Consider the following 14,363-nt stretch of genomic DNA (forward strand, 5'->3'; position numbering starts at 1 on the left):
TACTATTATTTTGTCTATTATCTTGATGAGAAATGTGCTTGCGAAAGAGTTTCCCGCCATTTATAATGATTAAATATTACAATAAATAATATGATTTTGTTCATTATATATTAAATGGCACTATTTAAAAGGTATGTGTTGAGTAATTACGGAAATATACGTTTGAATATATGAAACAGCAATGTGGTTGGCTGATATATTAATTTTGAAGATCGTTATAGCTACGTAACTATGTACAAATTTATTGTTTAGAACATTTGAAATTCTATTCATCAAACATCAAAGCCAGAATGGCTGCAAGATCCGACAAAATTTTCCGTGAGATTCTATTCAAAGTAAGTATCCAATTATATTATTTAATTATTAGATAATTGTAAACGTTTCCTATTAATTTTTCTATAAATAGTGGATAATATCGTAATTATTATTTTTTATTTATGTATTCAATTATTTTTAGCATTACCGATACAATTCAAAAATAGTATCACCCATTTTCTCCAATGTAACTAGAACATTTACACAAAATGTAATTAAGAAAAAAGTAACTTTATTGAAATTAACTAAAAATCTGTTAGAAAAAGACTTTGTCAACAGTAATTTGCAGCCTGCGCTGTTGCCGGCGTTCTCTACATATCAAAAGATAATCGAAATTAAAAAACCGTCATTTCAACAAACTAAGTAAGTAAATTTTCAGGAATAATTTAGATGATGTTGTATAAACAATTTTTTTTATAGTACCAACGATGTATTTCCAAGAAAAAAGTTGTCAGATTACCTCTTCAGCAATTTAGTTCAAACTGACGGGCTAACGGCACAAGCTCGACATTTCTCCACGTTGCAGTCTTCCACTAGACATTATTCCAATAAAAAATGGGGAAATCAGATGGATGCAGAAAATTGTCCTCCTCCCAAAAAAAGTTGCAAAGCTTGTCCCAAATGGCAACTACATAATTGTCCCCCTCAGGCTGATAATTTGGATTGTGCAAAACCGTATACTGATGTAAGTATAAATACAATTTTATGTAAATATATTAGCTTTTAATTGAAATTTTTAAATGAGGGATTTACATTTAAGTTTTTTATTATCTCAGTAGATTAGATTAGTACACAGTCATCCTCGAATTTAATGTGTTGATGTGACGTGGCGAGCTGAATTTTATTTGTATTGAATACAGGGTATAGTCGTGAAGACATATCACAATAAGTTATAATCACGTGACGGTTGGTTTCCAAAAAGGCTATATTCGTGAAGAGGTGATTGAAAAGGCATTTTCAAAAGTAATCTATCCTCATAGCCTGACGCATCCATCAATATGGGTCCACCAACCTTCAGTGACACCATAAGGATATTGTTGAGAGTCGAGAAGATTATAAGTTCGGCCATTATACGAGGTATAGTCGCGATGCTAAAAAGGAGTACATTCGGATGTTCCCAAAGCTAATCTACCCTTATAAAATACGTCAAATAAACACAAAAAAATCCACAATATCGATGCACACCTTGCAATTGTTTGTCTCATCGAACCACGAGGTTTGGAAGGCCTAATTATATATTAGGTGTTGCCAATTTTATTATTGATAATTATTTTTCTTATCAATTATTTTTCCTAAATTTGAAATTAAGTACTTTTATTTGCAAGAATGTTCAAAATTATTATTTGGAGCCGAAAATATTAGCTCAACTGATGCCCTATTATAATTATAATTATTCAGATTTGAATGATTTCAAAATATTTTTTTTATCCAGTGAATCAAAATTTGTTGTAAATACTACTTTTTAAATCGATTAAATTTCTCACTCTGTAAATAACAGAATTTAAATTCTGCTATTTCAATTAATTATAACATTAAAATTAGAATCAAATAAATTACCTGAAAGATAAAACACAATTTGACTGTACTATAACTTTAATTATTTAATTAAAGGCGTAAAGGCGCGCGCGCCAAGTCGACCTCCACGTTCGTACAAACCGGTGTTGCCATACTTTTTTTATATTTCTGACAAAATCATTGGAATTTTCTTAAATAAATAGTTGTGAACATGCCGCGTTGTTGTCAGATGTTATAATAAGAATGTCCCGATTTAATTTCAATAAAATTGATTAAAAATAGTGAATAAATTATTTGGAGTTTATAATTACTTTTTTTTCTTGATGAGTCGTGTTGATTTTAAGTTTCTTACATCGAAAACTTATAAATATTTATAGTAGATAATTTGAAAAAATGAGGTTAGGTATTACTGCAAATGGTATTAAGACGTAAACGTAAACTTTCCAACTTGTAGCCATGTTGTAAAAAGAAGTTGGCGCCGTATCCAAGTTACAGCGAATTATGCGCAGAGAGGTTAGAGGACGATCCATCGGAATGTATGCAATGTCCTTGGAGCAAGTGCGGTGGAGTCGACAATTTGAAATATCCCAAGAGAAGATACCACACCGGTACCCGCGCAGCTTTCTATCGTTTCCCAACCACCGTCGACGTACCTTTATTGAATATCACACAGAATTTGGTTAGTTTTTTCTTATTTTCAATTTTTTTTTTTGAAAATACTAATTTGTTGACATTTTTTCCAGGTACCTATTAATTGTGACGCCAAAAAGGTAATTTATTTTTATATATAGGGTGTTACGATAACCTTATTTTTTCTTTTTTCGTTTAGCCACCTTGTAAACGTCCTCCGGGTAAATGTGACAGAATCCAAAAGACGGAACCGTGCCCGGAACCGCAAAAAGGACCGTGTCCACCTCCGTTTGAAAGGAAAAAGTGCGACAAAGAAAAAAAGGCGAAAGATCGATGGGTGGACGTTTACCGCATGTGGGCCGACAAGAACAACGTCGTACCCGAAGATTGGAGCGTAATTATCCCAGTGGAAGAGCAAACTCCCGCCGCAGCAATCCAGGCGAAGAAAGAAGACATTTGCAATGAAGACAGGATAACGCCAGATAACAGCTGCTGTCTCAAGGTAAGTCGAAAATTTTGAAGCGTATAATTTTTGTTGGACGTATCGCGTTGTTGGAAGAGCCGTCTTCATTTTTAACGAAATTTCAGTTGCCATTCGACAAAAAACAGATGGACTACGAAAGCATTAGGCACAAACAGTGTCACAAACCCAACTGTAGGAGGAAGAAACGTAAAATGGTACCGGACGGTTGCGACGGCTCGTGTAACAAGAAATGCGCAAGTCCGATTAATGAGACTCTGTCTAACGTGAGTTACGAATGTAGTAAAAAAAAGGATAGGTGTACAAGAGGCGATTGCTATCGACCGAAATGTCCCGATACCGATTTGAAGATCGATGTGAGTCTGAAAAAACGAAAGAGAAAATAATTTTAAATGCGGTTTATACCGGGTGATGATGATAATTATACAGAAATACAATATCTCATTGAAAACACCAATAAGTTGACAACCAATAGTCCAAATATTGGTAAATGTTTTAATATTTTTTGTGTCGTTATCTGTCGATGAGTTAGAGGAAGCATTCGGCCATTAATAATCGAAACTATAAAAGGTGGGAGTAAGGAGAACTCTCTCTCTTATGGGGTTAAACTCTCAATTGTGTCCGTCTTGTTCAATAATTTTCTACAATAACAAACAATTCGGGAACCTAATTTTATTTATAAACATATTATATAGTACGTAAATGTTGAAAATGTATTGCTAAACTGCACTCGTAACGTTGCAATAGTAGCTTTTCATAATGTTTTTTTACAAATTTCTTCAGAAGCAGTAGCGCCATCTAATAGTTTTGCACTATTATTAACCCTTAATAATCTGTGACGCCATCTGTGAATCTATAGTAGCAGTAAATTCATTGGAAAGAACATTAAATCCGCCATTTATAGTCCAAAAATTTGTTTCGTAATTTTATTTCATAGATTGATCTGTTTCGCCATCTGTCGTCAGTAGAAATAGTTGTATTAATAGGAAAGAACATTAGGTACACCATTAATAGTCCAAACATTTGTTTATTTGTAATTTTATTTCATATATTGATTTGTTTCGCTATCTATCATTCAGTAGAAGATTTATTCCTTTAAATGAGCTTCATTTGGCCATTGATAATCCAATCATTTGTTTACTCATAATTTTATATTATATATTGATTTGTTTCGCCATCTACCAGTTAGTAGAAGATTTATTCAATTCAATAAAGTTTCATCTGGCCATTGATAATCCGAACGGTTGAGTTTTTTAGAATATTTGACCATCATTCGAAATGGTTTTATTTATCGGAAAGAGCCATAAATATGCCATTAATATTGCAAAAATTTGTTATATTATTATTGTATTTAATAAATTGATCTGTTTCGCCTTCTGTCAGTCAATAGAAGACGGTTTATTCATTACAAACGACGATAATCATATCACTAATATTATTTCATATAATATTCCGTTTCGACATCTACTAGTTAGTAGAAGTAGTTTATGCTTTAAAACGAGAGCTTACCTTTGGCCATTGATAGTCCAAACATTCGATTTTTTCAAATATTTTGAATAATGACCCGTGTCGTTGTCTATCAGTCAGTGGAAAGTTCATCCATTTAATCAAGAAAGAATTTGGGTTTTGATATTTCAGAATTTTGTTTCCTTTAAGATTTTATATAATAATCTGTCACGTCATCTGCCGGTCAAAAGAATAAGCTCAAATTTTAACTGCTGTTTCATGATTGGTGTCGCCATTTGTTAACCAGAAGTGTATTTTTTTAACAGCAAAAGCAAAAATTTGACAACTAATAGTCGTAAAATTTGATATTTAATATCTACTAAACTAGATACTATACTATCTCTGTATAGTATCTTAACAACCTGTACAAAAGAAAATTGTCTTAAAGGAAACGAAATATTAGAAGTTTTTAAAATTATTAGACGTTGATTTTTCTATTATTCTTTAAGTCTAATACAGGGCGAGCAAAAATACCATGTTCACCGGTATTTTTAGACTAATTGACCTGTGTAGTTTATCAGAATCAAATTACATTTACTCTATTATAATTTATCCCGTTTTTTTTCAATATCTCATATACATATATGTTGATTATCCTGTTATTTTTTAGCACTATATGTGATCCTAATAGTTTTTTTTGTATACACTATAAAAAATTATCAATAATTTCGACATGTGTAATATGTGGACCCATTTGAGTCACTAAATAATAATATTAATACTTACCAGGGCACGTAATTGTTGTATCACCCCGTATAAATCCATTTCGGACTTGTCACGATGCATTTTTTAAAATTTGTAAGTTCCTTAAGTGTATAGTGAAAAGTGGGTGTATCAATCGATATATAATTTGTTTTTTCGATGGTAAGTGCAGAAATTTTTCAATAAACTTGCAAAACGAACGGAACTTGCATTTTTTTATAAATGCAATGTGACATTTCATGAAAAATGCAAGTTCTCGAAGAAATTCACTGACATCTCGAATTAATCTTTTATAAATTTGTTTACTTCGAGTTGAAAGTTGTTCTTTCCTTCGAAGAATGGTTATTTTGTAACTTGTATAGATTTTATAAGTAAGTTTATATCCCACCTCTGTAGAATTTTGTTCCGTTTTTAGCCACGCTACAAACCAAAAGATCCTTGTTGCGGACGTGAGCCACTAAGAAGGAGAGACAAACCGAAAGTATTTGTTCCAGATTCACCTAATCATGAAAATATTTGAAAATAACCGTAAGTAGAATAAGATTTTTCGTATAAAATTTGCGTTTTGGACATTCCCTGTATGTGAAAAATACAAATTACTTTTCTATGGTCATATTATAATGTTATTGAATATTTTTCGCTAATTAAAAATAGAAATTTTATACTGTATTTATCATTTTTGCGGACTTAATTCGATAACTGATCAATAATCATTTATATTTGACTGCCCCTGTATATAAATTGTTTTCAACATTTTGGTCAATTGAAAGTTTGTATATTAATTCATTTAGTAACTAAAAGTTAGAAAAAAATCCATTTTTTTGTTCATACAATGACTGTTAGATGAGTGATTCTTAAAGTAGTTCAAATGAACCCCCATAGATCTAGAGGAGTGACTCGAAGAGGGTTTAAGCTTTTATTCAATATTGGATTGGAGTTGTCAGAATGATTCGTCGGAGGTCCCTGAAGGCTCAAACTAGGAGTCTATAGATGAATTTCCATCTTTAGATCAGTGATTCCTAAAGTAGTTCAAATGAACCACCAGAAGTTCCTGAAGAGACGACTAGACACAAATTCCCATCTTTAGATCTACACATTTTTTGACAAATTTTGGGGATATGGATGAAATGTAATTGTAGGGGGACACTAATAATTTGAAAGTGGCCCACGAGGAACAAGATGAGCTTTAGAAAAAATCAATAGTTCTATTCGAATGTAGAAAAACTAGAATTATAAACACAAGATATTATGGGTAGGTTATTACTTTAATTGCAATTTTTTTTCTTTCAGAGTTCAAGTTCTGCAAGATCCGATGACGAAAGGCAGCAACTATGTTTGTTTTTATTGGTTCAATAAAAATTTGAAGAACTATTTTGTTGTAATTGAATCTTTAAATTTTTTTTAGTGTTTTTACCATCTAAAAAAGCAAATGTTGAATTTATTTACAGAACAGAATGGAATTAGCTAAAGAACACGACAAAGGCCATCCACCTCCGTGTCCTAATTGGAGAAAACCTAGCAAACAATGTCCCAAACCTGAAAAATGTAAAAGGCCCTACAGACAAGAACACGATTTACACGAACCCTTTTACAGAAGACAGAAAAAACCTTGGCCAGAAATTGATACAGGACACGGGGAAAGAAAACCAGATTTATACTCGTAATTTAATGCCTCTTATATTACTTTCACAAATTAAACGAAAATATTTAATGTAATCATATTAAGAAATTTGGTTTTCCCTGTATACAAAAATAAATGAAAATAGTTCGGTTCAATTTTCAAACGAATACATTGTAACTATGTGATTACCTCTGTATCATATGAATATGATTTTCAAAAATAAAACTATCAAAAAAATTATGAAATGTTTTCTTTAATAATTTGAATATATTGAATAATGGAGCAAAGATATCATTAAATTTAAATTGGTGGTCGTTTTGATCCTTGCATATGCGTCCAATCTTTGAGTTGAGGCACTACGAGCCCCCCCAATATTATTTGAGTCGGGTGGTAGACCAAAAGTGGTAAACTTATCTGACTCAAGTGAGAATAACCATGAAACATTATACGAAGAATTGGTATACCCAAAGTGAGAGATTTGTGTGTGGAACAAAATACTATGGCTATGATATCTTGAGGACTGAAATATCTTCTAAATCTGCTGGATATATTGAAGCTGATTAACATCAGAGTCAGCTGCATCAGAAGAACTAAAAATCAAACATCAACATTACTATCGTTGAATGTAAATTTGCAATAATCTCAACAATACAGATAGTGTCTTAGTTTTAATATGACACACACTGGTAAATCTCTTGACCCCCTTGTAAGACAATACAAAGTTTAGCATAACCTGGGCATTCAATTTTGCTCATAATTAATAATTACATCAATAATTATACCCAAATCAATTTTATTAATGAAACAAATGTCTCAGTTATCAAAACATTAATAATAAATGCTTTTAAATGAAATTTTAATTGATAAAGACCTAAAATCAAGATAATTCATCAACAAAATCATAAAGAGGTCTAGGGGTTGATTTTAGAAAGCAGATTTTATCGAAGATTCACTACTGCCAGAAGACGACCTTTAAAAATACCTCAACTCACAGATAGCTAAACCCTCTTGGTGCACATAAATTGCCTTTTACCTCATTTTCATTGATCTTTGTCTTTTATTTCATACACTCTTAGTGAATCTGTACATTGCAGTCTCTTCTAAACGTAGCATGTCACAGGTCCATTGAGACGTCACTGCTCCAATAAGAAAAATGTTGCTGTTACCTAGGTGGATACATTCAGCAGATCTTCTCTGGTTCTCTGTAAATTGTCCCAGTAGTTGTTTTTACCCCCAAATACCTTCTTTTCCATTTTTTTCTAAATTCTACTGTAACCGATACAACAAAAAGGTTCAGATCCTATGAAGGGTTTGTATGCCTCTACTACTACAGCGAGTCTGTCAGCTATTTCGTTTCCATCTACTCCAGTGTGTCTAGGAATCCTTTAAAAATGCCTTGACTTATTAGGTAACACATAGCTGGTCCTCATAGCGCACATAAATTTGATTTTGCCCCATTTTTCCTGGTAAGTCCCTGGTATCCATATACTGATGTTGTTGAAAGGGAATATGCACCACAATTCATGATAGAACTGGGGAAAATTTTTTTTTATCAGCAATAATGCTTGACAAAAATTTGTTGGAAAGAGATATGCAAAGTTTAGATAGTCCAGTAACATTGCAAGATATATAGATAGATAAGGAGCTGATTATAACTTTAAGAATGCTACTACGCAAGACATGCCACTGATATGGAAGAAATTTGAAGAATCCAATAGTTTTATCTCTGTACAAAAAGAGACTTTCTATGATAAAAATAATATACAAACCTGAAAATACAGTAAATAGGACATCCAAAGCAGAAAGTCCTGTTTCTGGAACTAGAAAAGTATCACAAAATGTAGTGTAAATAACAAAGAGCAGGGCACTTTGACTTATTGTACTTAAAGGCAATTTGTGAATGTTTACATCAGTGTATCTCTTCAAATATTGACCAATTATTAGAGGTAAAAGTACGGAAGTTGTTAATTGGAATATTGTATCTAAAAGAGGCACCACAGTAGTAGACCCAAGCTGGAATTTAAAAGTAAAAATGGTTGGTGATATCCATACGAAAGAGTCTCTAAATTACTATAGTAATAATAATAATTCAGTCTTCAAAATTCAAATGTACTCACTTGAAATAGTAATAAAATAGGTGTAATTACAATGCCCAAGAAACTACCTAATATAGAATTAAATATAGCAGCTGTTTCGTTGCCTTGTGCAGCTCTGGTTAAAATAACAGCAGATGAAACTGGTGGTGGCATACTCGCCACAGTTATGATCCTATTAAATTGATATAATTGTTAAATTGATTAATTTGAATTGATTTGTTTAATAGTATTTACCCTTTAAGAACCCATGGATGTACGCCGAATATAGACAAAAACTTAATAAATATAATTGCGAATAGAGGTACGAAGAGGAATGTAAAACATTGAATGAAGGAATGTAGTTTATATTGCTGTATAGTCTTGAATATAGTATCAGTTTTTAAAGATAATCCACTTATGAGGAATATAATAAATACAGCTCCATATTTTACAGTGTATTCGGTTCGTAAAGGTCCTTAAACATGTTTACAGTTAGATTCGGTCCTGCCAAGATTACGAAAGATTGTACCTTGTTTGGATCCCAATTTGGGATAAATGGCAGCTGTAAAAATACAACATAAAATACCGACCAGAAGCCAATTTTTTTGCAAAAAACGATAAGGCGTAGTGCGGTATTTCATGTTTTCGAAAATTCGAACAAATTATTTGTTACATTTTGTAATTAAAAATTGAGGTTATGAAATATGACGTGACCGTTTCTGTATGTGTATTGGTAGGTATAAAATCTCATACTGAATAAAAAGAAGAAACAAATGTGATGAATGTCATCAACTGTCATTTGTAAGAGTTAGGTTTGTTTTCATTTCTTTTTTAAAATTTTTATTAAAATGGAAACTACATCATATGATCAACATTCATATAATAGGTCGAATATTAGATCGATAAGTGAGTAGAAATAAAAAATTTTTTTGTGAAAAAATGTAATTTTTATTTTCTCCTAAGGGAGTCCCTCCCCAAACGTACTACCAGGTATAGACAATGAAAATAGTCCACTCCAAATAGCTTGTACACAAGAATCCAGTGATGGTATAGATGTGGTGTGGGATTGGAACTCGCCACAAGGTAAAAAACACCCAAGAAAATGCCAAAAACGGTTGTTGCAATCTTCTAAAAAACCAATTAAGAAACATCCCTCTGTACAAGATTATGAAAAATTGAGAAAAGAATTACAGGTATGTGTTGTCTTATTGAATTGTTAATAAAATTAATAATATTTAATTTTTATAGTCACTAAATGAATTAACTCTACCAGACCGTGAGGAAAATCCTAAAACTTCCCCAGTGAAAAAATCGGAATATAAATCATTAACTGGCATATTATTATTAGATGCACCTAATCAGGAATTAAATGACGAAGAGTTTGATGAGTTAATGGATGATGAAATAAATGAGAAATTATTTGCTATTAGTCAACAAGTTGTAGAACAGTTAAATTCTAGTGATGATAAGGCTAATTTAAAAACTAGTGATAAAAAAGTGGATGATAAATGTAATTTAAAAACCAGTGATGATCAAGAAAACAACCACAAAAGTCCTGTAAGAAATAATCAAATAAAATTTAAAAAAACCAGTCCCAGAGAAAAAGCACTAGCAAACGATTCATTTGACGATTTATTAAGAAGCGTGGACGTTGATAAATTAACTGGAGATAGTCCTAAAGAAGAATGTATCAAAAATGAACAATACATATACACCTCAACGCAGATACAGACAAATTCAGGAAAAGTAGAATTCCATAGAACCCAAAGTTTCGAAATAGCTAATAGTATATCACAAAGTAAGGTTAGCTTCAAAAACATTTTCTTTCTTGATGAATGATTTCTCATTATTGTTTCAGTTTCAAGAAAATGTACTCAACAACAGATAGAACAAAAGAGGAAGGAAGCTTTAGCAAAACTAGAATCAAAACGAAAACTTGATAGACATTTTAGTAAGTATAGTTATGTCTCTTTACTCCCAATATACATGGAGCAACCGAAAAGAAACTAAACTCAAAAGTGACCAACTGGTTGTCAACAGATTAGTGACATGTCTCTGCACATACAGCAGACTCGATTATAATAGAAACTTGACTCAAAAATAAACAAATAATTGTATTGGAGGGTTTAGACAAGGCAGAGGAATATCCGACCAAATTGTTATTATAAAAAAGGTAATTACAAATTATGAATATGAGATACCAACACACATCCTTTTTGTTGATTTCAAAAGAGCTTATGATAGTGTCAACAGAAAAAAGTTAATTCAAATATGACGAGAATTAGAAATTCTAAACAAACTAATTCAACTAATTAAGCTTACATTAGAGGACACAACCAATACAGTAAAAATGAATAACAAGAAAAGTGATCATTTCAAAACACAACAAGGATTAAGACCAAGTGACCCTCTATCAACATGGTTTTATTTAATCTAGCTTTGGAAGGTATAATAAGAAGAACCAGTATCAACAGAAAGGGCATGATATTTAACAAAAGTCATCAATGCTTAGCTTATGCTGATGATGTGACATTAATAGCAAGAAGCAGAAGAAAGCTTGAAGAAACCACAAAACAACTAATAACACCAGCAGAAGAAGAGATAGGCATACACTACAATAACGACAAATCAAATGAAAATAAAGAATAAATGTAGGAGCAAGACAAAAAACAATTTCAAAATACATAAACATGATGGGATGCTAATAGAATTTGGGGAAGTAAACAATTTCATGTATTTGGGCATACCACAAGATAATAAATGCCAAGAAGAAAAGGAAATCAAACTAAGAATTGCCAAAAGTTCCAGCTGTGCAGGTAACCTTATAAAAATATTAACATTGAAAGAGATATCCAGATCTATGAAAGTTTGAATTTATAAGAAAATTTTAAGACCCACCCTGACAGACGCCTGTGAAACCTGGATATGACGAATAAAACTAAACAGAAATTGGAAATCTGGGAGAGAAAAATATTAAGAAGAATGTTTGGAGGAAAGCAGAAAGAATTAGTATGGGAAATAAGATCAAACCATGAAATCTATATATTTTTCAGTGAGTTACCAATCAGCGCGTTTATAAAGACAAGGTCACTTAGAATTAATGGACCAAGACAGACTCTTGAAACGAGTTGCATGGAAGATACCAGAGGACAAGGGACCGACTGAAGTGGAGAGAAATTATAAGGCTATGGATCTAAAATGAAAATACTTGACTCATTACAGAAGAGAGCAATTCAAATTATATGATTTCCAGAGTTTACCAGAAATTTGTACAGCCTAGAGCATAGAAGGAAAGTCGCTGACCTGACTCTGTTTTACCAATATACTACCATGGTAGATGGTTTTCCGAGCTGTCCAATATAATCCCTCCTAGAGCAGTAGTAGCAAGACCTACTCAACAGGCAGACTTACCTCATGAACACCAAGTTCGCCTGCAGACGCTCAAGACCTTCAATTTATGGGGACTTCTATTTTTGGAGAAATGCAAGCCTGTGGAATCAACAACTCAAACACTACAACCTACAGAAGAACAAAATTAATATTCTCAGGTACCACTAAAATGAGTCACACTCTTGTGCTTGCTTTTTACATAAAAAATAACAAATGTAGTTCCAAGACACAAAAATAAATTAAATGAAGGCAGTAATTTTACAAATTACTGACCTGTTGAAGTGAAAAATTTGTTATGTTGTCAACAAAGATTGTTACTCATTACAAACTGTTTAGTGATTTGGGTCAGAAATGAGTTTCTTTTGAGTTGATCCGTGTGTATTCAGCCTTATAATTCCACTTTATTTTTATTTATTATGATCAATATTCTCTAATGTTACAATGTCTAATTGATTTGAACTATTTAATTTTTTCTAATTTAACTAGCAAACAAGTAATTTGTTGCATATTTACTTAATTCTAAAGATCAAAAATTTCATGATTGATTTGATGATGCTAATCTGTTGTTTATTGAAATAATTCATTTCCCTCTAGAAATTCAAATCTAAATGAAGTTTTCTATTGTTTGGATCCCGATATTTGAAAATAGTGATGATCATCTTTGCTAATATCTCGTATTAATGGAGAACTTTTCAAGTATACTTGTTATTTTTTAAAACCTGTGTCAGTCTCATGCCTCTTTCGTTGGATGTTTTTATTTGGCTTTACAATTTTTCACAATTGCCAATTTTCATAAAACAAAAAGATTTGGGATGAAATGTCGTTGTTATTTAGTAGAATATTGATGAATTATGCAGTTTATCTAATTTTGACCAGTCCTTTTACATAGTAATGAGTTAATGGTATTCATATTGAATCACACTGTTCACACCAACACTCACAATTACACTGCCTGACGTGCGTTTCGATAACCAAGTTATCGACTTCAGAGACTAAATTTACCTTTAGATATAAAACCTACACCAAGAATGGCTTCAGGGCCCATTGGTAGTTTGATTGATCTTAGTCTAGTGAAAAATAAGCCTCATCGTTGCTTTAAGAATATCTACCAAGCGAAAAGAAAATTTTATTTTCCCACAACAAAAATTAACCCTATTGTGCTTAGCTCAGACGTTTACATGAAAATACCTTGTATGTTATGGTTATTTGAACAAAATCGATTTTGATTTGATTTTTTCGAAAAAATAAATTTATAGCCATAACCACAACGGCATAAATCTTCTTCTTTTTTGTTTAATAATATGATAGTTATGAGCAAGTTATTTGAACTACTTTGAGTTTCGGTAGTTCGTTTATTCTAACCTTAAAAATGGGATAACTTCACGTTGGGAAAATATTTTAAAAATCAATATTGAGAATTGTATCGGCAAATATTGATTTCATTCTCTTATTGGTTCTACTAAAAGGTTTATCTATTTTTTTATAAAATTTGAATAGCTTTAAAGTATTTTTCTTAGTTAATCATTTTCCCCGTAAAAAAAAATATGATAACCATTTGTAGAACATTTTATTGTTTTTTTTTTCATTTTAATGATGTTATTTATTGTAAAATTTCAATTTTAAGTACTTTTTAAATATGGAATATTCTAAAATCCTATTTATTTGGATTTGTTATCTCTTTTATATATCTTTTTAGTTCCTAAATACTGAATTCGCTAATTAAAAAAAGAGATTTTAGCTGAAATTTACTACCTCGTAGGTTATTGTGAAATTGTGTATTTCTAGTGATATTTTTGATGGATTTTTAGTCTGTTTACAACAAGAAATCGAAAAAAAACGGTTGCAAGCTTTGGCTAAAATGGAGGCCAAAAGACAACAGGATATTATTGAAAGGAAACGACAAGAAGCCTTAAAAAGACTCGAAATGAGTAGGCAAAAAAATGCCGGTATGGTAAAGAGCTCCTTAGCAACCAGATTAAAATAAAAATTTATTTATGTATTTACTAATATTATTATGAATTTATTTTGTAAGGAAAAAAAAATAATTACATTTTCCATTTTCGAAAATTTTTGTTCAGTACCAAGTTTCTGTTATAAAAATTCAATTGAAATGTGGAATTGAAGAGGA

General features: G+C 31.4%; 3 protein-coding genes across 5 annotated transcripts; 2 read left to right on the top strand and 1 right to left on the bottom strand.

Moving 5' to 3' along the window:
- Window positions 1-24: 24 nt before the first annotated feature.
- On the top strand, window positions 25-7,007 carry LOC130442705 (uncharacterized). Of its 3 annotated transcripts, XM_056777051.1 has the most exons (8): window positions 30-131; window positions 253-335; window positions 458-678; window positions 736-1,000; window positions 2,285-2,509; window positions 2,574-2,600; window positions 2,660-2,962; window positions 6,598-6,821. In XM_056777051.1, exons 2-8 carry the CDS (start codon window positions 291-293, stop codon window positions 6,811-6,813), a joined length of 1,302 nt encoding a protein of 433 aa, XP_056633029.1. In that variant the 5' UTR covers window positions 30-131; window positions 253-290; the 3' UTR covers window positions 6,814-6,821. The 3 variants fall into 3 exon arrangements, with proteins under 3 accessions (XP_056633037.1, XP_056633029.1, XP_056633022.1); XM_056777059.1 differs by having other exon boundaries at window positions 25-335; window positions 6,598-7,007; XM_056777044.1 differs by lacking the exon at window positions 6,598-6,821 and adding an exon at window positions 3,049-3,408 and having other exon boundaries at window positions 35-335.
- On the bottom strand, window positions 6,797-9,599 carry LOC130442733 (sodium/bile acid cotransporter 7-like). Its single transcript, XM_056777085.1, has 5 exons — window positions 9,375-9,599; window positions 9,101-9,320; window positions 8,888-9,038; window positions 8,540-8,783; window positions 6,797-7,360 (listed from the first exon to the last, which is right to left on the bottom strand). The coding sequence occupies exons 1-5, from the start codon at window positions 9,484-9,486 to the stop codon at window positions 7,071-7,073; spliced, it is 1,017 nt and encodes a 338-aa protein (XP_056633063.1). The 5' UTR covers window positions 9,487-9,599; the 3' UTR covers window positions 6,797-7,070.
- LOC130442723 (uncharacterized) lies at window positions 9,557-14,302 on the top strand. Its single transcript, XM_056777073.1, has 5 exons — window positions 9,557-9,751; window positions 9,809-10,038; window positions 10,094-10,643; window positions 10,704-10,796; window positions 14,044-14,302. Exons 1-5 carry the CDS (start codon window positions 9,694-9,696, stop codon window positions 14,217-14,219), a joined length of 1,107 nt encoding a protein of 368 aa, XP_056633051.1. The 5' UTR covers window positions 9,557-9,693; the 3' UTR covers window positions 14,220-14,302.
- The last annotated feature ends 61 nt before the right edge of the window (window positions 14,303-14,363 follow it).

This window comes from Diorhabda sublineata, chromosome 1 (assembly GCF_026230105.1).
Source record: "Diorhabda sublineata isolate icDioSubl1.1 chromosome 1, icDioSubl1.1, whole genome shotgun sequence".
Classification (NCBI taxonomy): Eukaryota; Metazoa; Arthropoda; class Insecta; order Coleoptera; family Chrysomelidae; genus Diorhabda; species Diorhabda sublineata.

Coding starts and splice junctions, on each gene's coding strand:
- LOC130442705 (XM_056777044.1), top strand. CDS start 291: ATGGCTGCAAGATCCGACAAAATTTTCCGTGAGATTCTATTCAAA. Junction 679..735: donor CCGTCATTTCAACAAACTAA/GTAAGTAAATTT, acceptor TTTTTTTTATAG/TACCAACGATGTATTTCCAA. Junction 2,963..3,048: donor ATAACAGCTGCTGTCTCAAG/GTAAGTCGAAAA, acceptor ACGAAATTTCAG/TTGCCATTCGACAAAAAACA.
- LOC130442723 (XM_056777073.1), top strand. CDS start 9,694: ATGGAAACTACATCATATGATCAACATTCATATAATAGGTCGAATATT. Junction 10,039..10,093: donor AATTGAGAAAAGAATTACAG/GTATGTGTTGTC, acceptor TAATTTTTATAG/TCACTAAATGAATTAACTCT. Junction 10,644..10,703: donor AGCTAATAGTATATCACAAA/GTAAGGTTAGCT, acceptor TTATTGTTTCAG/TTTCAAGAAAATGTACTCAA.
- LOC130442733 (XM_056777085.1), bottom strand. CDS start 9,486: ATGAAATACCGCACTACGCCTTATCGTTTTTTGCAAAAAAATTGGCTT. Junction 9,039..9,100: donor CATCCATGGGTTCTTAAAGG/GTAAATACTATT, acceptor TCAATTTAATAG/GATCATAACTGTGGCGAGTA. Junction 7,361..8,539: donor CCTATTTACTGTATTTTCAG/GTTTGTATATTA, acceptor TTTGATTTTTAG/TTCTTCTGATGCAGCTGACT.